A 26,698-nucleotide genomic window follows, 5' to 3' on the forward strand; every position below is an offset into this window, starting at 1 on the left:
AATATTTTGTCACATTTAGCATTCTTAGAAGCCTTTAATTTCCTAAATAATATATATATTTTTAGTTTATATACATTAAAGTTCACTCTTTGTGCTATAGAGTTCTGTGGGTGTTAACAAACGATTTGTGTCACATATGCACCATTTCAGCATCCTGTGGAATAGTTTCGGCCCCCTGAAGTGTTCTGCGGCTTCACCTGTCCAACCTTCCCTTCTCCCCTCAATCTGTGCTTACCACTGGTTCTTTTTTGTTTTTAAACTCATCACTAGTTGTTTTTTTTTTTTTTTTTTTCTTTTCCAGTGTATCCTATAATTGGAGTCATATAGTACATAGCCTTTTGAGATTGGCTTCATCCACTTAGAAACATACATTTCAGGTTCATCCATAGCTTTTCCTGGTTTGTGAGGTCATTTCTTTTCATGGCCAAATAATATTCCTTTGTATGTGTACACCCCAGCTTGCTTATCCATTCACCCCTTATAGGGGGTCTTGGTTGTTTTAGCCACTGTGCATTAAACTCCAATAAACATTCATGTGCAGGTTTTTCTGTGGAAGCAAGTTTTCAAATCAGGTGGGTAAATACCTAGGAATACAGTTGCTGGGTTGTATGGTAATACCATGTTTAGCTTTGTAAGAAAGTGCCAAACTGTCCTCCTAAGTAACTGTACTCTTTTGCATGCCCACTGGCAATAAATGAGAGAGCACCTTGTCCTTCACATCCTCACCATCAATTGGTATATTGTTTCTTTTGATTTTAGTTATTCTAATAGATATGTTTTAATTTGCAATTCCCTAATGACAAATGATATAGAACATTTTTTTTCCTTTGGTTATTTGCCATCTTTATAACTTCTTCTGCCTATTTTTTAATTGGATTTTCTTATTGTTGAGTTTTAAAAGTTCTTTGTATATTTTGGACACAAGTGTTTTTTATCAGATACATGTTTTACATACTCTTTCCTTTTCTGTGATTTGTCTCTTCCTCTCTTAACAGTGTCCTTTTCAGAGGAGAAGGCTTAATTTTAAGAAAGTTCAGCTTACCAATTTTTATTTCATGGATTATGCTTTTCATATTGTATCTACAAACTCATCATCAAACCCAAGTCACCCTGATTTCTTGATTTCTTCTGAATTTTCTTCTATAAGTTTTATATTTTATGTTAGGACTAAAATCCATTTTGAGTTCATTTTTGTGAAAGATGTGTCTGGTTCTTTTTTCTCTTTTTTTTTGTGTGTGGCATATGAATATCCATTTGTTTGGGCATTATTTGTTTAAAAGACTTTTTCACTGAATTGTCTTTGCTCCTTTGTCAGTAGTCACTTGACTACAGTTCTGTGGATCACTTTCAGGTCTGTTTCGTTTGTTCCACTGTTCTGTGTATTTATTTTTTCCATCAGTACTTACTACCTTGATTATTGTAGCTTTATAATAAGTCTTGAAATCAGATACTGTGAGACATCCAAAATTTTCTTCTTCGGTATTGTATTATCTGTTCTGGGTCTTCTGTGCCTTTCTTTATATTCTCCAGAATATGTTTGTCAGTCTACAAAGTAGCTCTCGGGGATTTTGATTGGGATTATATTGAGTATAAAATGTAAAGATGGGAAGAATTGGCAACTGAACAGTATTGACTGCAACAATCATTAAGCATGAGATATTTCTCCTTTGATTTATTTCATCAGAGTTTTATGGTTTTCTACAGAGAATAGTTGTACATATTTTGTTAGGTTTGTACCAAAAAAACATTTCATTTCTTTTGTTGCTTTAATAGATGTTATTATGTTGTATTTTTTTAAAAAAATTTTTATTATGTATTTTTTTAAAGACTATTTTTTTAGAGCAATTTTAGGTCCATAGCAAAATTGAGAGGAAAGTACAGAGTTTTCCCAGAGGCGCCTTGTCCCCACACATGCATAGGAAAATATGAAACACTTCATAAATTGGTATGTCATCCTTGAACAGGGATTATACTAATCTTCTCTGTATTGTTCCAATTTTAGTATATATCTTGCCCAAACAAATACTGTTAAATTATGTTTTAATTTTAAATTTTAGTTGTTCATTGCTGGTATATGGTATATATTGTTGAGTTATTAACTTTGTATTCTGAGACCTTGTTTTTGTGCAGTAAGCTCTAGGAGTTTTTGTTTGCTTGTTTGCCTGCTTTGTTTTATTTTGTGATGATTGGGAATTTTTATATAGAAATGATGTCATGTAAATAAAATTTTATTTCTTCTTCCACAGTCTTACACAATCTTACTCCCTTTTCTTACTGAATTAGGACTTCCAGTAAAATTTGAGTAGAAGTAGGAAGAGTGGCCATCCTTGCCTATTCCCAACCATAAGGGAAAAGCATTCAGTCCCTCACCATTCAGTATGATAGCAATTATAGGTTTTTGTAGATTTTTGTTTCAACTTAAGGAAATTTTCCTCTATTCCTACTTTGCTGAGGATTTTTATCATGAATGATGTTGCATTTTGTTAGATGCTTTTTCTGCTCTTTATGATTGTTTGATTTTTTTTTAAGCCTTGTTGATATGGTAGATCACATTGATATGCTAGTGTTGAATCAGCCTTACATACCTAGAATAAATCCCACTTGGTCATGGTATATAACTTTTTAATATATTGTTGGATTTAATTTGCTACTATTTTTGAGGAGCTGTGCACCTTTGTTCTTGAAAAGATTGGATTTATAGTTTTTGTTTTTTTCATTTCATAATGTCTTTAATGGCTTTGGTTATTAGGAGGTCTCATCCTTTTTCCCCTTTGGATGACATGTCTCTTCATGGGGTGGTCAGATATCAGCTAAGCCAGTCCTTTGGCATCTCCCCTAGACTAATATATGAAAGAATTCAGCAGTGAAACCATCTGGGCTTGGTGCTTTTTGTTTTGTTTTGTTTAAATAGAGAGATGGGGAGGGGCAGAGCGAGAGGGAGAACCTTAAGCAGGCTCCACACCCAGTGCCGAGCCTGACGTGGAGCTTGATCTCAAAACCCTGAGGTCATAACCCTGAGCCAGAATCAAGAGTCGGATACTTAACTGACTGAGCCACCCAGGTACCCTGGTGCTTTCTTTTTTGAAAGGTTATTACTTTTTCATTGAAGTTCTTTAATAGACATAACTTTTTTCAGATTACTTAATTCCCCATTTGTGGGATTTGGTCATTTGTATATTTCAAGGAATTAGTACAGTTCATCTAAGTTAACAAATTTGTGGGCCTAGAGTTGTTCATAATCTTCCTTTACTACGCTTTAATGCCCTTCAGGTCAGTAGTGATGACCTCAATTTCATTTCTGATATGTTTATTTTTTGTGTTTAGCATATCTAGAGGTTTATCAATTTTATTGATCCTTTCAAAGAAACAGCTTTTGGTTTTGTTAGTTTTCTCTGTTAAGTTTTTAGCTATGTATTTGTTATCCCAATCAAACTAAAGAAGGAGATAGGAGATATGTAGACAGCCACATTGTCTGTGACAGTTCTCCTTATTTGGGGGACGTGGTCTCTGGGAGGTGGATCAGGCCAAATTTTTATTCTGTGGTATAGCCTCATTTTTCTGTCTTCATTTCTTCATAGGCCTTGCACGTTTTCTCAAGATTTTGCTTATGTTGAGCTATTCTTTATAGTTTCCTTCTTCCTTCCTCTCTGACTTGAAATCTTATATTTTATGTTAGAAATACATAAATATGTTGAGTTCTACTTCAGAAAATACCTGTGTTTATTTAACTTAAGAATGGTATTTTAAATTACTATGTGTTCAGTACATTATTTGGGAAGGTACATTTTATTTTCTCTTTCATGGAACTCTGATGTATACTTTGGTCTTTGCTGGCGGTGTGTTCTCAGTTTGAAGATCTCTCTAGCCTCAGTTTCCTTGTCCATAGACAAGCAGAATATAGCCCACCTCATAGTGTAGGCATGAAGGTTGGATGTGACCCTGGCCTGGTATCACAGAGAAATCCTCAGTAGATGCAGCCTTCCCAATGTCAAAGCTTCCTACTTTGTATCTTAGCCAGAAATTGAGTCTTGGGGTTTCTTTGATGTTATAATATTTATCACTGCTGGATAAGCTGCTTAAATGACTTAACTTCCTTTTGGTATGTAGTTGTTTCTCGTTTGCTTTAGTTTTCACTTTGCATATGATTTCCTTTTTTCTTTTTACAGTGATATGGAACGTTGATTTTCCTGAGGTATAAAAGCATGTGGACCATGCAGTGGTAGAGAATATGACGACTATTGCTAACTTGCCCCTCTTGCTTGCAGGGGAAGGGGAGGAGTCACAGCCAGGCCAGTTGGAGTTGGTGTACCACGAGGGACTCCAGCTTCCAGGGGAGTCCTTTCCACCCGAGGACCAGTGAGTCGGGGAAGAGGACTTCTCACTCCCAGAGCAAGAGGAGTTCCCCCAACTGGGTACAGACCTCCGCCACCACCCCCAACACAAGAGACCTATGGAGATTATGTAAGTTAAGGGGTCACACAGCAACTGTGCTGATCTAATTGAGCCAGTCCACACATAGCATTGGATGTTGTAAACCACCCTTACTTGCTGTAGTTCTTGAATATTCTACCTTAGTTCAGCAAACATTTATTGAGTGCTAATAAGACATGATACTAGAAGTATAGAAAATGAGAAAGAAATAGCCACTTTTGTCAAGTAGCTTACATCTATGATAGGGAAGGTGAAGTTGGGTGGTGGGGAGGTTCGAGCCCAGGATCAAGGAGACATGTTATCAAACTCTTACAGGTTTTAATGTAACATTCATTCATGTTCCACTCCAGGTTGCCTCTGAGTAATGCAGTCATTTAAAAAAGAATCACCTACATATACCAAGTTGTTTTTTACCCTGAAGTATTTACTCTTAAGCACTGTTGTTGAATATGGATTCTTAGTTGAAAGTTTTTTCAGTGAAGAAAAACGAAAGTTCCCAATTTTTTATATTAATGCAAATCAGTCAGTGTTTCCATTTACCATTCAATAATTCTTTGATATGGTTCATAGAGTTACTGAACATAAGAGAAAGAAAATATATCCATGGAAACTGGGTAGAGGGGAAGGGCAGAGGAGTTCTTCAACAAGAGTACAAGCTCCCTGGGATTCTTCCTGTGACTTCCAAGTTTAACATAAAGGAAGAAAGTAAGTGGTGGATAGATGTTTCATGTTAGTGATTGAAAGCCTTAAAGAAACAGTACATGAACTGCTTTCTGAGTGGACCCACCCACACAAAGGAAAGATAGCTGACTCTTGTACAACTCAGGTTTCAACTGCATGGGCCCACCCGTATTGGATTTTTCTGATAATAAGAGTGTAGTACTATAAATGTATTTTGTCTTCCTTATGATTTTCTTACTATTTTTTCTCTGGGTTACTTTATTATAAGAGTACAGTATGTAATACGTACAACATAACAAAACATGGGTTAATCAACTATTTATGTTATTGATGAGGCTTCTGGTCAGCCACAGCCTATTTAATGGTAGTCAGGTTTGTGGGGGTAGTCAAATGTTATACGCAGATTTTCAACTGCATGGGAATCAGTGCTCCTAACCCCTCATTGTTCAAGGGTCAACTGTACTGTCATGAGTACACCCTTTTCCCCAAGTTGAATTACTGTCATGAAGAGTTTGGATTATGTGCTCTACCTTTCCCTCTTGATTTGTATCTGTTACTCCTGGAAACATTTATGGAAGTTAATAGCCAAGAACAAGGATTTTTCCCATTTCGCCTAGCATTTTGCAAGCCTTCTACACTGTTACAGTGAAAGCTTCAGTAGCTGAACACTGTACGTAGCAAACAATGTTGGGAGCTGGTGTGAGGAGGAGACACAGTCCCCTCACCTCTGTGGCTCGCCTCAGTAGCTCTGCCTCTCAGGTGTGCTCTTTTGACCTCATCTTTGTTTCCTGACCCAACTTGAATTTATTTTTTTACTTCTAGCCCTTCTAAACATAGTTTTGCTGTGTCTGGCATATTCCCAGACATTGGCCATTGGTCCTAACTGTTTGAAATCCTGAAGATTATTCACACAACATGCTTAGCTTTGGAGCATGGGAGGAAAAAACACCCAAACTTAAAAGAAAATTTAAAAATGTGTTTGTAGGACTTTAGGTGGGTATACGAAATGGTATCCAACTTAGAAAGCCTGAGATCCTATAACCCCCCAAAATAGTTATTCATTCATGTGGCAAGTGGGAAAGTTGAAGTCCATCTTTAAAATAATTATCCCATTGAACTGGAATGATCATAAAGTAGCTTCTAAACTCCTTGAGAGTATGGATCCCTCACTTGAGATTCACCTTTATATTCCTAGTGCCTAGTATAATATCTGGTACATAGAAGGTCTTTAATAAATGTTTGCTGAACGGGTGAATGAATGAATGAATGTCCTCAAGACTGAGTTTTAAGGGACGCCTGGATGGCCTTGGTTAAGCGTCTGCCTTCGGCTTAGGTCATGGCCCCAGGGTCCTGGGATCGAGTCCCGCATCAGTCTCCTTGCTCGGCTGGGAGCCTGCTTCTCCCTCTGCCTGCCGCCTCCCCTGCTTGTGCTCTCTCTCTCTCTTTCTCTCTCTCTCTGACAAATAAATAAAATAAAATGACTGAGTTTTTTAAAAATTTCCATGTGTGGAGAACCCACCCCAGATGCCTCTTGTGTGGTTTTCATTTTTACTGATTTAGCAATTTATATATAACTTCATTATTAGCATATAGCTGCATAGTGCAATGATTAGCATACATCTGTTTCTCAAGCAGATTATAAACTTCTAGGGAAAAACACTGTGTCTCTAGCCCCTAGCATAGTTTCTGGCACATTCTATTCACTTAGTAAATCTTTACTGGATTGGGGACCCGATAAGTTTTCCTAATGAAGGTTACCATTGATCTTTTCTAAGTCATTACTGTAACCATCTGGTGGGAAGCAGTATGATAGTTGACATTTGAAAAAACATCTTGCCTTAGTTATCCTTGTTTTCTGGTCTCGGAAGGGCAGTTACAGGTTACAAAGAGATAAGACTAATTCTGTGTAGCTCCTGAAAGTAGTAGAGTAACATAAACCTCATCTCAGTGTAAGAATGAACTTTCCAGAACAATGTAATATTTAATGAGAAACTACTCTCCACAAGGCACTTTCATATATGTTATGTCATGTTCTTCTCATAGCCACTCAGTGAGATGTTATGATCCTATTGTACAAATGAGAATTTAAGGTTGGGGAAGTTCAGTGTCTTGCCTAAAGTCACATGGCTGATAAAGAAGGAGCAGGTGAGGAGTTCAGTATTCAAGGCCTATATTCTATCTCGAACAGTCAGTGCTTTATTAAAAACTGTGCTCTAGTAGCTGAGATTATAGGCCCTTCTCTTTGGAGAAAAACGCAGCAGGTACCTTATCTTGCCTCCTCAGGGCTGTGGGCAGGGTGACAGGAGATTGTGTTAGATGACCCCTGTGGCCTGGCCGTGTAATTAGCCGCTCGTGTTAAGCTACCTTAAGTAGATAAATGGAAATAGAGAATAATTAGGAAAAACAAGATGGGGTTAGGATTTTTAAAAGTAATAAATGACAATATTGTATTTATTAGCAAAAAGAAAAACAGCTTTTTCTTTCAGAGTTTCAGAGCATCTGTAACTCTTAAAAAAGACTTGTCATTCCTTTGGAACTCAGAAATGTGATTTTTAAAGATCCACCTTGAAATACATTCATAGTATAAATGTTTTATTTCTGTGAACTTGTTTGGTTCTATCTAACCAATTCAATTTGCTTTTCATTTTAACTTCCATTTAACATTTATTGTCTGAGGACATTATTTCCGGTATAAAAGACAAAAATCGTATCAGTTGCTTATTTAAACAGAAAGGGGGGTAACGTTCTATTCCTTCAGATCCTGCCACAGCTGCTGCTTTTTTGAGAAAGTACACATTTCAGTCCTTAAAATACTCCATATTCTTCAGAGCACGTGCCCTAGCATGAGGGGATTCCAGCAGAGTGTTAGCCTCAAAAGCTCAGTGAGTGGTGTGCGTTAGAGCTGTTGGCATGCAGTTCCAGTATGCCGTTATAAGACTATGTTTGATTAGCCCCCGTGAGAAACCTGATAATTTGAAGGTATTTCCTTGTCAAAATGTGCCTATTGAAATTGGACTGACTTTTCTCAAGGTGTGTGTGTGAAGATATTTGATCATTTATAATGTCACCTGAGCCAACTGTTCTTCATCACACTCACTGTCACAAAATACTCCCTGAGCATGCATCCTTGAGAAGAACATCTGTCAGCAAATAAATCTGTTGGTCTGTGAGGAGGTGAGTGTTCGGAAAGGGCAGGTGACAGGCAGTGGCCATGTGCAAGGAACAGACTCACTGTCGGGGAGACCAGATCCTCCCGTCACTGAATGCTTGTCTTTTAAGAATAACTCTAAGGAAACAAGACAATTCACATGATTAGCTTTTTTTTCCAGGAGAGAAGAAAACAGATAATGGATATGTTTTCAACCATTTGGGAATAAATTGGGACCTTCTGCTCCACTTTTAACTTAGTAAAATTAGACATAATTACTGTAACTTCTCATCTCTTTTTTGAGAACAAGAAGTACCTCTTCCCCAGAATAACATTGATTCATTACTTGTGTCCAAATAATTAAATAACTGCGTAATTAGCATAACCCGGAATATATTCAATGAGAGCACTTTAACAATGCAAAATGTTGGTGTAATTACATAGAAAGACATGTTTGACGCTTCCTGGCAGAGCCCAATTTACATATGAATTTCTAAAATGAAACCATTTTTGATAAATCACTTTAGGCTCCACATGCAGAGAAAACACACAATCAAAATAGATGCATGTTCTCCAAACACTCAGTATCTTTTATTATCTCTGAAAAATGTTGGCCACCTCCATGATTGCACCTAACACTACACGTTCCTGACTCCAGATCTAAACCTCTGCCTCCCACCTCTCCCTCGTGTACCCTCCTGTCCCTGAGTGCTCCAGAGCACTGTCAAAGCTGTGGTCTGGGCCAGCCCCTCGGGCTCACAGAGACCGGTGAGTGTGGACGGCACCGCCATATCCCCAGGCTGCAAGGGCTCCCCTGTGCCTCTTCTCATTCCCTGTAATCAGGGAACAAACCAAGTCTTTTCATGTCTTTTCACGTCTGCGTAGCTGTTGGGTCTCCCGCTCCTCACGTCACCATAGCTTTAGTTAAAGTGCTTGCCCTCCTCGGGAGACACCCCTCCCTCGCAGCATCCAGCTCACGTGCTGTGGCCATGTCCTCCTGGAGCACCTGCACTTCTCCCGGTCTGCACTTGTCTGTAATGCCTGTACCCATGTCTCACCTGTCACCAGCTTTCCACCTGTGTTCATGCTCCTGTTTCTACCGCCCAGCACACAGTAGTCTTTCAGTAAATACTGGTTGTTTAGATGGGCAGATGGGTGGGTGTGCAGACAGACATGTGGATGATTGCTATCATCTACTTAGTCACACCCTTGCTCATGGCCTTGTCCTTGCTCTGGGTCCTTCCCTTCAGTAACGTATTATTCACACTACTTCTAGAGTCTAAGTCTGAGAGTGCTGCTGCCTCCCCAGCTCCAGAATAGAAGAACTAGTTTAGATTCTCGAAGGATAAATTTGAGATTTTTCTGAGTGACATCTGAAGGCCTTCTTGAGTATCCTTTCTGACTGACTCTTCAGCCTTCTAGCCTTCTGCCATCCCCACATGATCATATTACATTCTGTTGACCTGCCCTAGTTCCTTAAACACGACAGGGACCTGAATGCCATGTCGCCTTGCATGCGATCGGTTGTCTTGGAATGCCCTTCTTGTTTTGTCCATGCCAGCTCTTTTTCCCTCTCCCCCCTCCCCCCTCCCCTCTCCCCTCTCCCCTCCCCCCTCCCCTCTCCCCTCTCTCCTCTCTCCTCTCTCCTCTTCACCCAGAGCCTGTCACAGGGCCTGACAGTTTAGAGATCATACATAAACATGTGGAGAGTGGCCTTTATTACTGCCAACTAATTGTGTCATTCCATGTGTCATGTGCACTGTTAAATATACTTAGTGAAGTAAAATTAAGTATCTGACACCAATTTTAGTAACATAACATGGCTCATTTAGTGAACTAATGAATGCGAAAGGCAATACAATTTAATAAAGAGAATGTTATTCTGAGAGGTGAAATACCTGGTTTCTTGTCTCCCTTCTTATCAGTGTCACCATCATTTCTTTATGCAAATTGTTGAACCCTTTTGGGCTTTGGTTTCTGTGACTACAAAGTGCCCGTCATGGTACTTCACCCAAGGAACCAGCAGGTTAGGCCAGACACTGTCCTAACTTCTTTTTACAACTTGAAAATTCTATAATTGATTGTTTTTTGAAGTTTACTTGGTTCTCTAACACCCTAGAGATGCTTTTACTAATAAGGAACTGTATATTCATCAAATAGAAATCTTGGTACTGAGAAGAAAGTCACAGAATAAACAAAGCAAACTAAATTTTAATGAGTGACAAGCTAAAAGTGAAAGTGAGTGAGTGGCTCTGAGTCTCTTGAATTCTAGAACAGAAGTTCTGAAAAATGTTTTAAAAATGAGACTTCTTTTCAAATGCATGCTCACAAGATGTACAAACTCAAATCATCTTAGAAACTTTAATCATACTCTTTTCTAACTCATTTAATTATGCCAGTGTCACCCATCTGTTTCTTCATAGGAAGTACGTGCCAGTCAGGGATGTCCCTGATAGCGTCCGTGTAATCGTAAGCTTTTGAGGCTGAGCTGATGGATTGTGATCCCCTTTCAACATAAGTATGTCAGGGCATTCTAGAAGTCCTACAACTTTGTCAGAATGTGGAAGCCATGCAGGTACTTGATATGCTCTGATTATCCCACTGCGATGCCTCACCCATGTGGGCGGTTGTACCTACTTGTAGAGGCTCCAGACATCCTGGAGCCTGTGCTCTGCACCCGCTACACATTTTCAGATGCGGAGATGGGGCTTCTCAAGACTGTCTTACTGCAGCTTCTGAGGGGTGTTTACTCACAGGGCAGCTGCCATTTGTTAACTTAATCCAGGTTTAAAAAGTCAGAGTTTTGAATGGGAGCAGCAATCTAAAGCATGGGTTTAGGGAACAGGGTTCTGCCTGTTCTCCAGCGTCATGGCTCATTGACACTGCAGAAGATGAAACTTGCTTTAAGATCCACCCTGCTCCTGCCATACTCAGTGTCCTCCTCCAAAACATGGCCATACGGGGACTGCCATTGACTCCTTTGCCAGAAGAGTAAACTCTTCCAAATTTTCGGTGACCAGAAACATCCGCGAAGGCCTTTAGGGAAAACCAAATATAGTTTTTTTTTGTTTGTTTGTTTTTTAATTTTATTATGTTAGTCATCATACAATACATCATTAATTTTTGATGTGGTGATCCACAATCCATTGTTAAAACCAAATATAGTTTTTAAATGTACATGTAATTCTGTAATGTAGATTTTGTTTTGAAGACTCAGTGAAGCCATCGTTGTCTTTTTTTTGTGAGCTCACCTGAAGTTTTGATTACATGACTAGTTTGGGGACTTTAGTTACAGAAGAGGGTTGTACCGGTGGCAAATTTTCCCAGTGCAGTGACTACTGTCATAGTTTTTTGACAGTTAACTAATCTCTAAATTGTTTCAATTATCTTGTTTTCCAGAGTGAGAAATTTAATTAAAACAGAGTACAGATTGTGAAAAGGTTATTTATGAAAGTGCATTTTAAATGTGAATTGAAAAGCCTAGGGACACCTTTTTATTTTAGATTAAAAGATGAAGGTTCTATAATTTTTTACATCCATTTTACCAGAGCAGGAGTAAGAGCCACATGCAATTTACTTGAAATGTCTATCTCCTGGACCTTCCTAAGTCAATCTCTTTCCTAAATTGCTTGAAAGGTTGACCTATTTTGGAAAGGTAAAACTTTAAGAAATGATTTTAGATTTTAAATTTATGTATTTAGAGGTGTTTTTTTCTTCTCTGTACTTTAAACAAAACAACCAGAAAAGTGTTTTAAGAGCATGGAGGACTCTGGAATGACAGTGTCTCTAGGGCATGGAGAACACATTTAGCCTCTGTCATGAGGCTTGCCCATTGAAGTGAGCGAGTGAGCAATGGTGGTTATGTCTGAGCTACCGTGATGGAGGTGTCAGGTCCCCCAGGTGAATTAGGGCTGAGGCAGGGAGGGGACTTGAGAACCATTGGAATAGTCCTCTGTCATAACAGATCCCCTACAAGAACCTGCCAGCTCAGTTTTATGATTTTCCTTGCGCATTAACCAGTGTTCATCGAACTCACCCCTTGCCATCAGGAAGTCCGGACCCAGGAAGAAACGCTGTTATCACCCCCACTTTGAATCCTCCCATAGCCCACTATCTGTTTCAGGTTGTTGTTCTCTGTTGGATCCATGTGTATACATCCTACTTAAGAAACTTCCTAGAACAATGTGATCACTCGCTTTATTTGTATAATTATTTCCCTTACATTTTAAGTTGTTGATGATAGGTGCTATGCCTTCTTATCCACAGGCCCTAGCATGTAGTAAGTAATATTTGATTTGTTGATACAGGGGAAAAAAAAAAAAAACACATCCAGACTATTTCAGGAGGACCAATGGAGGAAGACCATCTGCTTGATGGAATGTGGAAAGACTTCTAGAGGAGACAGCAAACCGAACAGGGAAGGGTGATGGCAGCATTCAGGCAGGAAGAGCTGGGAAGCTGTCCGTGAGGACTCAACATGCTGTTCACAGGCAGAGACCTGTGGGACGCCTTGGTGGATTTGGGGGCAGCCAGCAGAGGTGTGGCAGTACTCTCTTACTGATGAGGTTTATTATCATCTTTATCTTTATGCTTTTGCTTTTATCCAGTTTGTTAGCAGAGTGTAAGGTACATAACAGGACATGGAACCTTGAAAAATACTCCAGGGCTAAAGCAGTTTAAAATAAAGCCACATTGTCAGGCGGGGTAACACATGTGGAAGGCCCGCTGGCCATCCAGACATGTCCTCGGAGTGCAGCATTATCCCAAGGAGTTGATTACAGTATAGGGTCTGATCCTCTGTTTTATGGGGATGAGCAATATATTTATCACCATAGTTACAAGCAAAGGCAGGAGTCAGACTGACCAGATTCAAATCTTTGCCGTGTCTTTAATTGCTGTGTAATTTTGGGTGAATTGCTTCTCTGCTCTATGCCTCAGTCCCTGATTCTTAAATGGAAATATTAGTACTTAACACATGGTGTTATGAAGATTAGACCACTTAACATATGGAAAGTGTTTAGGGGCACTGGGTGGCTCAGTTGTTTAAACAGCTGGCTCTTGGTTTCCGCTCAGGTCATGATCTCCTGGTTGTGGGATGGAGCCTGGGTAGAGCCCCCCTACTCCCAGCTGGGCTCCATGCTCAGCGGGGAGTCTGCTTAAAGATTCTTTCTCCCTCTGCCCCTCTCCCTGCTCCTGCTTGCTCGCTCGCTCTCTCTGTGTCAAATAAATCTTTTAAAAAAAGGAAGTATTTAAAATAGTGCCTGGCACGTAAAAAGTGGTATATAAGTAATTTTATTTTTGGCTCAGAAATCTAATTCTTCAGGGGGGCGCCTGGGTGGCTCAGTCATTAAGCGTCTGCCTCCGGCTCAGGTCATGGTCCCAGGGTCCTGGGATCGAGCCCCACACTGGGCTCCCTGCTTGGCGGGAAGCCTGCTTCTCTCTCTCCCACTCCCCCTGCTTGTGTTCCCTCTCTCGCTGTGTCTCTCTCCATCAAATAAATAAATAAAATCTTAAAAAAAAAAAAAAAGAAATCTAATTCTTCAGTGTACCAGTAGCTCTGTCTTTCATGGCAGACCCTTGCTAATGGTGCCCCAGACATTAATACAGTGGTCCCTCTTGAACTGTGGAGGATATGTTCCAAGACCCCTGGGGCATGCCTGAAACAGCAGGTAGTAGTCAACAGTACGGTCACTGTGGTTTTTCCTATACATACATACCCATGATAGAGTTTAATGCATGAATGAGGCACACTAAGAGATTAACAACAGTAATAATAAAATAGAACAGTTATTGCAATATACTGTAATAAAAGCTATGTGAGTGTTGTCTCTCAAAATATCTTACTGTGCTGTTCAGCCTTCTTCTTGGGAGGATGTGAGGCGATGAAAGGCCCTCGTAACCAGACGGAGAGAGGGGGATGACGCAGGCATGTGATGTAGTGAGAGGCTTCTGTTGACCTTCTGATGAGGGGTCACAAGGAGGACCATCTGCTTCTGGCCGGCGGTGGGCTGTAGGAAACTATAACCACAGAAGACGAAATCTTGGATAAGTGGGGATTACTGTATATGATAAGATAATAATCAGTGCTGTTCACACCCATGAAAATAGTTAAAATCAAAAAAGATAATTTCCAGTTTTTACTGGAATGGGGTGCAATAGGAATTCTCCTCTGCTGCTGTAGAAACAGACTGATGTAACTACTTCAGAAAAATATTTGATACCCCCTGTTAAAGCTGAACACATGCTTCCCTAAGACCTAGTGATGCTGTTCCTGGGTACTACTCAACAGAGGTGCATACAAGGACGCACCACGAGACTTGTGCAAGAGCTGAGTAGGCAAAAACTAGAAAGAAGCAAAATCTCTATCAAAACAGGAGTGGACAAACAAGTCACAGTGTGATGATATGGACCAGTATTTTCAGGCAGCAAAAAAGGAACCAGCTGTTGAAGCTACATACGACAAGGCGGGCGGATCTCACAAGCACTCTGTTGGGTGAGTGAAAGCTGGTAGCGTAGGAGTCACCCTGACTCCGTTGATATAAAGCTCAAATGCAAGCTGAGCTCACTTGATGGTGTTGAAAGTCAGGACAGTGGTTCCTGCTCGGGGGAGGTAGTAACTGAGGACAGGTGCCAGGGCTGCCTCGGGCTGCAGGGGTGGGGGTTGGTGCTCCGGTTCTTGATCTGAGCACTGGTTACATAGCTGTGCTTACTCGGTGAACATTCACTGAGTCATGCACTTAGGGTTTGTACCTTTTTATGCCTTGTTTTATACTTGGATAAAGGGGTTTAAAATATGACCAATTTGTGTCTGAAGAATGCTGTACTCGACAGACCCAGTACTCTTGTTCATCACACAGCAGTACGTCTTCCTGCAGGTGCATCTGCCCTTAGACCAGGTGATAATCTGAGGGTTTCTCAGGCTGAAAGCTAAGCAAGGAGCAATCTTAGTGCTAACAGTGTAAAACTCTGAACGTCTGAGGCTTCTATTTTCCTTGTAGAGAAACCTCTGCACTGTGCAGTAGGTTTGCGTTTTTATGGGCCAGGAGACCCTTCTTCCTGGTGACACTAGAGTCCCTTGGTGTCTCACTCCTGGCCAGCTGTCCATTCACAGAGAGGCTGTCTTCACACTGGGAAGAGTGAGTGAATGAATCCACAACTGTTGGTCATTCATTATTGATCCACTCATTCAGAAAGGATTTACCGAATGCTTCTTCCTGCTGGGCCCTGGAGGACATGGTAGCCCAAAAGGCAGGGGAAGCCCCTGTTCTCAGGGATACCCCATTCATGAGAGTCTGCTGCAGACCTTCTTGCTGAGAGCCACTGGGAAAGGTGAAACAAAAACACCAAACAAAACATCTTTGAAGGTGTAAGAGCTAGTAAAGTACAAACAAAACAAATACTGGCCAGCACCTGGAAGAGAACGAGAGCCAAAGAGGTGAGTTCAGCATTTCTGAGCGATTTTTCCCTTGCGGCAGCCTTTCTCACCTGGGCTTCCTCATCTAAATCACGGAATATAGCAAATGATGCTGTGAAAGTACTATCTTTCTAGACGCATAGGAGAGAAGTGAATTCACTTTGTACACAGCGGGCATGGGGCATCAGGCTTCATTCTCTGGTAGAACCCAGTTTGAGAACCCCTGGGAGGGCTTCTGCCGGTTCCTGAAGAGGTAGCTGAGAGGGCAGTTGAGCTTTAAAGAAATCTGGAGTTTGGAAAGGTTAAAAACATTTTTTTTAAAAGTTGGGAGTTTAAGGCCCCCCAGATTTGGGTGCAGAGGGTTGGTGACCCCATAGGCTTTGCACTGGGGCTCAGAAAAGCACTCACACGGGAAGGCTGTCTGGTGGTCCCAGTCCCTTGTGGGCTCAGGCTAAGCTGGAATTGCTGATTCTCCTATCCTCCCACCCAGAGCAAATATAAATTCTCTCTGGAGAAATATGTAGTGTAGACTTTCAATTTTTTTCTGTAATTTTATATGTAAATACAAGTTGAAGCCACCATTTAAAATAACTATATGTTCTTTATCATCAAGGAATTAAAAGATGAGAATGATGGTTTAAGCAGAGAACTGGAAAATATAGAAATACAGAAAGCAGATATTCTAGAACTGTAAAATACAAAAAAGAACTAAGTAAATGGTTTTCAGCAGATTAGGTGCAGATGAAGGAAGAAACAGTGTCGAGGAAGCCAAGTCAAGTGAAGCAGAAAGACAAATCCCGGACAACACAGAAACCCTCATGAGGCACAGAAGCTTCTGGTGGTCACCTCCTTCACATCAAGCCCCACAGACCCCGGAGGACCTGGCTCCTGTCCTCCCTCTGGCTCACTCCACCTGGCTGTCTGTACCTCAGGACCTTTGTGCTTGCTGTTCATTCTGCCTGAAATCCCTCCCGCCCTCTTAAATCTGCATAAGCAGCGCCTCAGTCCCTTCACATTTGTACATAGAGTCCTTGTTAAGGTTCCTCTGGCTGCCTCCCCCACCTCTTACTGCGTCCACATACTATCTTTGGGATGCTTGGTTTTGTCTGTCTGCCCCCCCCCCCACCACCACCAGACTGTAAGCCCCACGGGGACAAGGACGCAGTTGGTTTTGTTTGTTCAGTATCATACCCCCAGTGCTTAGAGCAATGCCTGGCAAGTAGAGTAGTAGACAATCAACAAATGCCCACCTCCCTTGGAACGTGGAAAAATTGATAAAAAAATCTTTCGCCTGATGTGCTAATGTGGCCTTAATACAATTTAGTAATTCTGCTTTCCTCCATCCTCATGGGATTTTCTGGTTTAATTTGGTTTTCTTTAATTTTCTGTATACAGCTTTCCCTTCCCTTGTTTGTGCAATTGCTCGGTTAACCTCTCTGTTATCTAATTTTCCTTTATTGTATTTTTGAGCACCTTGTCAAATCCAAATAAATCTAATTGTGTCTGTTAGGTACGAACTGAGAGGAGAGAAGTCATTCTGTGAATAACTGGCATAGCTCTGTTTTCACAAGCTGTGGGCAGCCACTTCTTCCTCCAAAACCATGGCAGTTCATACTAACATTTGCTGAATGGACGTGCAGACATTGCAGTTTTAGACCCAAGTTTTAAGAATTTATCATAGTCTGTAAAAGACAAATACATGGATAGCTCCGCTGTTTCTCTGGCTTAAGAGTTTGAGAGTGCTAAGAGATAGATCCTTAAATAAATCTACCTTTATTGGGCAGGTACTGTGTCAGGTAGCTTTCATATATACTTTTTGGTTAATCCATCTACAACCATTGGAAATAACCATAACATGGATTACGATTCCCATTTGGCAAATTATAAAATTGCAGTTTGAGGAGGTTAGGTGATTTTCCCAAAGCTGCACAGCTAGTAAGAGGTAGAGCTAGAATTTGAACACAGGCTCAGACTCCAAAGACTGATAGGAAGAATTTGTATGAGTCTAGAAGATGCATAATATATTCCTCACAGCCATAAACAATACCTAGGGATGTGATTTGATTGTTGAATTAATGATATTTGAATGATTATGGAAAAGATTCTTATTTAGAATTATTACTAATATTGTGGTTTTTGTCCTTAATTATAAAACAACTTGGTTATGTGATATATTCATGGTCATTGGTGATACTTGACAAGCATATTATTACTCAGAACCCAGGGAAAATGCATTTCTGAAAAGACTGTTTTTAGCTTAACGTTTGCTTTATAAACTCAAGATAATCATTATAAGACTATAGATGTCTTTAAGATTTTATTGAGAGAGAATGCGTGAGCACGAGTTGGGGGGGTGCAGAGGGAGAGGGAGAAGCAGACTCCCCACTGAGCAGGGAGCTCGATCCCCAGGATCATGACCAGAACCAGAGGCAGACATTTAACTGACTGAGCCACCCAGACACCCCAAGAGTATAGATTTTAATACATTTTAGTGCTGTATTATAAATGAAAACTTTTTGCATTTCAAAATGACCAGATATCACCCTAATTAAAGTGAGGTGTTATATAGGGTAATTGTTTCCTTTTAAAAGGACTTAAAACTGAAACATTCTTTCTTAAAATCACTGTCTTTTGTAAATTCCTCTGTTTAAAATGGGTTTTCCCAGCTTAAATGTTATGCTTGATTTTACTTGTGACAGAAATAGAATTAAAAATAGGTCATGCTGTTTCCTCTATCCCGGAAAATCTCTTCTTTTCAAAGCAAAATTTCTTTGGTATTTGGCCATTTGTCGGTTGGAGTTTTCTAGGTCGGGAATGGCAAACGCAGAATCTCTATCTGTGTGAGAACATGTTTCTCTTCATGTAGCCCTGGTGTCTAGCAAGTATCCAGGTCACCGTCTCAGTTAAATTCCACATAGACGTCTTCACTGTCAAAAACTCAGAGGTGTAGCCTGTTGAATTAGTAACTCTTTGTTAATGAGGCAAGACTTTATATTAATATACATTTATTTCTTGACCATGTTTGTTTGCTGTTTTTTATAATGTTCTGACTTTCAGAAATAGCATACAGAGTTTTAAAAGGGAATTTTTGCTGAGGACAGTAATGTTTGACAGAAGAATTCAGGTGAGGTCTCATTACCAACATTTATTGTATTTTATTATAAATATTGCATTTGATCCTATAATATCTCCTTAATTTGCACTCATGTTAAAGAAGTTATTGCTATATTTCCTGCTGCTTGGTCTGTACTTAGTTCTTGTCATTCATTTATTCAACAAGGTCACTGTGAGCCTCCAACATGCCAGATGTTGAGGATAGAAGAGAACAAGTAAGGCTTGGGCCTTACCCTTGAGGACCTTGCAGACCCAGGGGAAAGAAGGGAGACAGAGGGATAATTCCAGGTCCCTTGTATAAGCAAGTTATGAGTTATTGTGGAGGCACAAAGGAGGGTGTGAAATTTCAGCCTGAGGTCTTCTGGTGGAAAACCCAAAAAGTGGTAGCAGAGGGAGCAGCAGGTACAGAGAATTTACAGCATGAAACTGCGAAGCTTCTAGAGGGTCTCAGCAAGGTGCTGCAGCGTGCCCTGCACTATCTCTGGGTAGGATGCTGAGGCAAGCCCGCAAGAGGCTTGGCAATGTGTGCTTTATTTTGTAGGAACAGGAAGGATGGGGAGTGGAGATTTGTAAGCAGGGAAGCAATAAGCTCAGACTCACATTTTAGTGGCTAATTCTGGAGGAAGGTTTAGATAAGGGAGCTCTTCCAGGGAGATGAGTTAGAATACTGTACGAGTCCAGCTGAGAATTTCTGGATGATGGTACCATAGTCACCATGGGAATGTAGAGATCGCAAGGAAGTAACTCAAGACTTCCTGCCAGGTGGGATGGTGGTGGGAGGGGAAAGCTAGACGCACTGACTTTGCCCAGATGAGGGTGCCTTCAGAGCTTTTGGAGACCAGTGGATTCTTAGCATTTTATTAGGGATGTGTATCTCCTGTACTACCCCACTCACAGGTATAGGACCTTATTTTAAAAGTACAGGAAAGGAGATAAAACATCTTTGCACTGCATTTTAATAATGTCAGGGAGCTCTCTTAAGCTTCTTCCAGAGAAATTCAGTAGGTTCTTAGAATAAACAAGTTCATAAGGCCCACGCTCAGGGCAGGAGGCAGAACCAGGTTGGGGGGGGAGGGGCGGGTGGATCGCATGCTTTTTCCTCTGCAGTCATTCAGTCCAGCAATGGAATGAGGACTGATGTATCGAGCAGCTCTTCCTAGGCTCCAGGCTCTGTTCCTACTCTGTGTGAAAGAATAAACAAGACACGATCCATGTTCGCAACGGTGGGGGAGGCCAAGGCCCACTCATTTCCGCACAGTAATGCAGATGTGTATCTGATCCATTGCTGGCATCACACGGGTGTGATAGACTCTGGTTTCTTGGGGCTGAGAAGATACAGCAGGAGAGGAGGGTCCTTTGAGCCACACAGTGAGAACTTCCCCTGGCAGAGGGGTGGGAGCAGAGGCTTGTCGGGAGCAGCAGGTGGACTGGAAGTAATTATTACCCTTGAGGCTCAGGACACGTGGCAAAAAATGAGGCTGACATGTTGACTGGGCCATGTCACAGAGGAGAATGTTCTCTCAGAGAAAATAAAGAAATGTGAGAAATTACCCAAAGATTTCAAGTGTAAAGAAAATCGTTCAACATGTCTGAGCACTGCCAACAGGGACATACGTATCCCCCACCCCAGGTTCTTAGAGTAGATTCTCAGCTTAGCGTGTGATTGAACTACGTCTGTGACATCCCCTCTCTACTAGATTTATGATCTCTACTCAATTATATGTTAACTTGTAACAATAATGCATTCACTATTTGTTAAAATTCCTGCTCTGGCCTCAGAAAAATTCAAAGAGGAATTTCTTAATATCAAATTAAATAAGAAAACAAGCAAACAGTAGTTGGGAACATTAAGAGCATTCAAAAAAAAAAAAAAGAGAGAGAGAGAGAGAGAGAGAGACAGAGCTGCTGATGCCCAGATTAGTCCTCAGCAAAGAAGCTTAGTGCTGAGGGGCTCTTACCCACTCCGCCCCCTGCCCTTCCCCATGGTGACCGACCCTTGAGCCCTTTCTGATTAAACCCCCAAATGTTGTCTGCCAGTGACCTCCTTTCCTGCCTTGCAGGAAGGTGGCAGGTGATCATCCAGAATGCCCTCTACTCCCGTGTTTGCACCTACACTCCGCTTTCCCTCCTCTCCCATCCCATTGTTCTTCACACTTCCCCGTATTTTTCAAGTGTCGTCCACTGAACAGACAATTTTTGTCATGGGAGGAGCAGTGCCCCCAAGGCCAAATCCACCTGTGAAATTATGTGAGAATTGCAATTTTAATCAAAGTCTTCAGTGTAAAAACATGGAAGTCATTAATTCAATGACCTAAACAATTTGAAAATTCAAGTAAATTTCTAGCATTGTAATAATCTGACCGAATAGTTGAACAAGGAATGAATGACATAACTGTAGAGTTCAAATAGTATAGCACTTAACATTTAGTTATTTAAGAAAGTTCCACTCATTTACAATCTTGATCCCTTAAATAAGCATAGAAGTAGAATTCTTGACTTGGTGAAGCCATACTGTTTCCAGGCTACTAACATATTCCTGAAGAACCATGAGCTCCACATTGCCACACTGTGCAGTGCCATGACCTACTTACAAGTACAGCCCTCTGGATTCACCCTTGCTCTTCTGTGCACACACCCTGTTCCCTGGGAGAGAGTTCTAAACCACGAGGTGGATCATGTCACTCAGAATCCAAATCCATGCTCCTTAATGTGGCCGTCATGATCTGGTTTATGGGTTTCTCCATTTCATTGCTCTCTCCTCTGCCACAGTGTGCCCACTTGCTTTCCTGGATGAGAAGGGTTCTCAGATATCTATACCTCTACTGTTTTGCACCTGCTGTTCATTCTGCCTGGTTTTTATTTTTAATGAATTTCAACAGCTGCTTTAGCTTTTCTCAGCATTTGAAACTAAGTGCTAGCATTGGCACTTGGGGAGTCTTCCTCTCCGTTCCCATTCCCCTTTGGGCAATTTTGTGCCACTGCAGTGCTCACCTTTGCCACAGCACTTGACATACTGTGTCATCATGATCCCTTCAGTGGTCTGTCCGTCCTCCTGTTCCACACCAGAGCAGACGATGACGCTCCGCTTCCACTTCCATTCATTGTTTCTAACCGAGTGCCAGGAACAGGGTAGGCGTCAAGTGGAAGGGTTTTGTTCTTTTTAATTTAACTTAATATTACTCTTTCCATTAAGAATACCAGCTTCTTTTAATTTATTAATTCACCAGAATTACAGTAATACCTGCATTATATGACTTACTGCATTATAAAATCCCATCAATTTTGTTGTTGTGTTTTGCTTGTATCTTGTCTGATAGCTTTCTCCTTCTTACATTGGTCATTGGAAGATCACCAAATTAGTAATCTGCCTTTAGTGACTGTGAGGAACATTGTGGTTTATATATTGTGTGCTAACTGTAGTCTTCACTTTTATTTTTCCTCTGCCCCTATTTGTTGAGAATTCATTTTATATTTTATTCTGTCTTGTGCCCAAAGTACTGGACATGTAGCTCTTCAACAAATACTAAGTTCCTCCTTTGTGAAAAAAACATTTAAAAAAATTAGGGGATCACATACAAAATGTATAAGCCTTATTCCTACAGAGACCATACTGTCTCTTAGTTTTGATATTTGTTTCACAAAATGCAAATCATCACAATGTAACTTCCTATTTAAATATTTGTGTTTACCTAAGCGAAATAGATTGAGGTCTAATATTTAATAGATGCTTTTTAAGAAAGAATAAACTAAGGTAATCACTTTAAAACCAGTTATTTGGCTCATACCCTTGCATGTAGAGGCTTCTGATGTTCTTTATCTGTTCGTTGTATTATTTTAGAAATCCAGGAGAGAGGTCTTTATAGGTAATGCTTTAATATAACAATTAATTATATAAGCTGTCCTTCATAAAGTTCTTAATACATGTCACACATTTTGCTGGAATATGTACACATGTGTGTATATATAATTTCCCATCCCTTCAGAATACTTAAGGGATCACAATTTACAGGCAAAGAAACAGACTCTGATATGGGAATGAGCCTGACTAAAATCATTGATAGTAAATTATGGAAGCTCACCTAACTCCAGATCCTTTTTCTTACCCCTTGACCATATTTCTCTACTTCAAGAGATCTGGTGGTAATCACTAAACTGATTAACATTGGTAAGACCAATGTTCCAAAATAGATTTTTTTTTCAGGCCCATTTAAATATTAAGTAAATAGCAAGTAATCCAAAGTCACTTTATAATTGACTAACACCAGAAACTTGGTAATCAGTTTCAGGGTAGGATTCATACTTTCATGGACATAAATGTCATTGTAGTATATCTGATTTGATTTTATGAGATGGTCATTTCTCTGAACCTTTTTGAATTCCACAGTGCTTTTAAAATAACTGTAGTGTGCTTGTTATTACATCTGCAGAATGTCCTCAGTTTGAAGCTTGTCTCCGGTAGCACTAGGAGGATGGCTTTTGCTCTTGTTGTTGTTTATTGTTGAGTTGTGAGAGCTCTTTTTATACTGAATATTAGACCATTATCAGATATGTGATTTGGAAATATTTTCTTCCATCCTGTGGATAGTCTTTTCACTGTCTTGCTAATGTCATTTGATGCATATGTTTTTAATTTTGATGAAGTCTATTTTGTCTATATTTTTATTGGCTGTTTGTGCTTTTGTTGACATATCTAAGAAACTAATGACTATTCCAAAATTAAAAAGATTTACACCTATGATGTCTTCCAGGAGTTGTATAATTTAATCTTGTATACTTAGATGTGTGATGCATTTTGTATTAGTTTTTGTATACGGTGTGAGGTAACAGTACAACTTTATTCTTTTGGATGTGAGTATTCAGTTGTTCCCACACCATATACTGAAAAGACTATTCTATTCACCACTGAATTGTCTTGGCACCCTGTTGAAAATGAATTGACCATAGCTGGGAGGGTTTATTTCTGTCCCCTCAGTTCCGTTCTGTTGATCTGCATCTCTACCAGTACCTCACTGTTTTGACTACTTAGCTTTGTAGTGAATTTTGCATTGGGAGAATGTATGGTCTATCCTGGAGAATGTTCCATGTGTAATTGAGAAGAATGTGTATTTCACCCTTCCTGGGTAGAGTGTTCTATAGATGTGTGTTAGGTATATTATTTTGTATTGTTCAAATCTTCTATTTCTTTTTTGATTTTTTTTGTAGGTGTTGTTTTTATTATTTAAAGTGTGATGTTTAAGTTCCCAGCTATTATTGTTGGATTATCTCTTTCTCCCTGTAATTTTGTCAGTTTTTGCTTCATTTCTTTTGAGCTCTGTTGTTATATAGGTGTATATAATTTTATAATTATCATCTTGGTAGACTTACTCTTTTATCATTATAAATAAATGTGATTTTACTCTGGTAACAATTCTTGTCTTAAAGTCTGTTTTGTCTGATATTAGTGCAGCTGTGGTGGTTCTCTTCTGATATGTATGTCCATGGTGTATCTTCTTCCGTCCTTTTTTTTTTTCAATGTATTTTTATCTTTGAATCTAAAGTGTATCTCTTGTAGACAGCATGTGGTTGGATCTCTTTTAAACATGATGCCAGTTTGTTTTTTTTTATTCCATTTTATTTAGTCCATTTACATTTAGTGTAATTACTGATAAGATAGGATTTATATCTGCCATTTTGCTATGTTTTCCCTCTGTCTTAAGTCTTTTTTGTACCTTACTATCTCCTTTTGTTGTTAGATTTTTTTTAATTGCACCACTTTAACTGCATTGTCATTTTTTTCTTGTTATTTTTTTTTAAAAGGTTTTATTGATTTACTTTTAGAGAGTGCGCATACATGTGAGTTGGATGCTCAAACAACTGAGCCACCCAGGCACCTCTCTTTTCTTGTTTTTTGTTTGTTTGTTTGTTTGTTTAATTAGTCTGCCCTGGAGATTGCAGTTTACTTTTTAACTTATGTCAGTCTTTTTCAAAATTACACCAGCTTAATTTTAACAGTACACAAAAACTTTGCTCCTTCTGTAGCTCTGTCCTTACTTGCCCACTTTTGTGTTGTTTCTGTCATATAAGTTGCAGCTTTATACATTGTGTGCCCATCAACACAGAATTGCAGTTAGTTCTTCATGCAATTGTTTTTTTAAATCAAACGAGAAAAAAGGAATTACAACAAAAACACATTTATAGTTTTGTCTTTCCCTAAGTAGCTACCTGTATTAGTGTTATTTATTTTTTCATGTGGATTCAAGTTACTTTTTAATGACCTTTCACTTTACCTTAAGGACTCCTTTTACCATTTCGTGTAGAACATATCTGCTATTGATGAATTCTCTGTTTTTGTTTACCCAAGAATACATTAATATTTCCATTTTTGAAGATTTTATTTATTTATTTGACAGAGAGAGACACAGTGAGAGAGGGAACACAAGCAGTGGGAGTGAGAGAGGGAGAAGCAGGCCCCTCACCAAGCAAGGAGCCCAGTGAGGGGCTCGATCCCAGGACACTGGGATCATGACCTGAGCCGAAGGCAGACGCTTAATGACTGAGCCACCCAGGTGCCTCTAATATTTCCATTTTTGAAAGATAGCTTTGCTTGTTATAGAATTCTTAGTTGACAGTCTTTTTCTTTTAATTCTTGGAATGTGGAATCCCATCGTCTTCTGGCCTCCATGGTCTTTCTTGAGAAATCAGCTCTTGCTCTTATTGAGAATCTCTTTCACATGATGAGCGGCTTCTCTCTTGCTGCTTTAAGATCCTCTCTTTGTCTTTGTCTTTCAGCATTTTGATGATGATGTACATAGGTGTGGGTCTCTTTGAGCTTACCCTACTTTGAATTTTTTGAGCTTCTTGGATGGTAGATTAAAGTTTTTCATCAAATTCGGGAAGTTTTTAGCCATTATTTTCTATTTTTGCTCCTTACTTTCCTCTCCTCTGGGTATCACATTATGCATATGTTCATGTTTGATACTGTCCCACAGGTCTCTGAGACCCTGTTCATTTTTCCTTATCTTTTTGTATCTTCTTCCTCAAACTGGATAATCTCAATTATCCACCTTCAGGTTCACTTATTCTCTCTTCTGCCTAGTTATATCTGCTGTTGAACCTCTCTGGTGAATTTTTCATTTCACTTATTATACTTTACAACTCAAAAATTTCTTTGGATTCCTTATTATTTTCTATAGCTATATTAATACTCTCTATTTGGTGAGGCATTGTTCTCATACTTCAGTTATTTAGACATAGAGTATCCTTTAGTTTCTTGAATATATTTCAAATAACTTATATAAAGTCTTTGTCTAGTAAGTCTAGTGTCTCATCTTCCTCAGGGTCAGTTTCTGTTGATTACTTTTTTCTTATGTATGAACCATACTTTCATGTTTCTTTGCATATCACCTAATTTCTTTTTAAAACTAGAAATTTAGGGGTGCCTGGATGGCTCAGTGGGTTAAGTGTCTGCCTTCGGCCCAGGGCATGATCCCAGGGTGCTGGGATCAAGTCCTGCATCGGGCTCCCTGCTCAGCGGAGAGTCTGCTTCTCTCTCTCTCTCTTGCTTGCTCTCTCTCAAATAAATAAATAAAATCTTTAAAAAATAAACCTAGAGATTTAACTTAATGTGTCAACTGTGGAAATTAAATGCTCCTTCCTTCCAGTATTTTTTGTTTTCCTTTTTTATTTAGTGACTTTTCCAAACTAATACTGTAAAGTTTATTATGTGTTGTCACTGAAGTGTCTCCTGTTACCTTAGTGGTCAGCTAATGATTAGAGATTTTACTGAATGCTTGGAAACTAAGCCCCTAGCATGTTGGAACAAGTCATTAAGACTCAGCCAGTTGGTTTACAACTGACTCTTTCCTTGGCCTTGCCTTTCCTTCTTGTGCTGAACCTGCAGGTCATCCTGAAGAGAGAGCTTAGGGTCCTCC

The 26,698-nt window shown here is 39.8% G+C and overlaps 1 protein-coding gene and 1 non-coding gene across 8 annotated transcripts in view; one reads left to right on the forward strand and one right to left on the reverse strand.

Annotated features, from left to right (window-relative positions):
- Positions 1–26,698, forward strand: part of KHDRBS3 (KH RNA binding domain containing, signal transduction associated 3) — a 180,503-nt gene that overhangs the window by 109,979 nt on the left and 43,826 nt on the right. For 6 of the 7 annotated variants that reach the window (XR_003523740.2, XR_003523741.2, XM_035727224.1 and 3 more), the window contains one exon: positions 4,266–4,461. Coding sequence is in view for 5 of the 7 variants with exons in the window: in XM_035727224.1 (XP_035583117.1) it covers positions 4,266–4,461 (196 nt within the window). In the remaining 2 variants the exon portion in view is untranslated. Of the gene's footprint in view, positions 1–4,265; positions 4,462–10,683; positions 10,837–26,698 lie in introns of those variants that run through there. The other variant, XM_027616005.2, reaches the window with a different exon arrangement.
- On the reverse strand, positions 1,920–2,024 carry LOC113917211. The gene has a single exon (XR_003518163.1). It is a non-coding gene; the product is annotated as a U6 spliceosomal RNA (small nuclear RNA).

Source organism: Zalophus californianus, chromosome 4 (genome assembly GCF_009762305.2).
Source record: "Zalophus californianus isolate mZalCal1 chromosome 4, mZalCal1.pri.v2, whole genome shotgun sequence".
NCBI lineage: Eukaryota > Metazoa > Chordata > Mammalia > Carnivora > Otariidae > Zalophus > Zalophus californianus.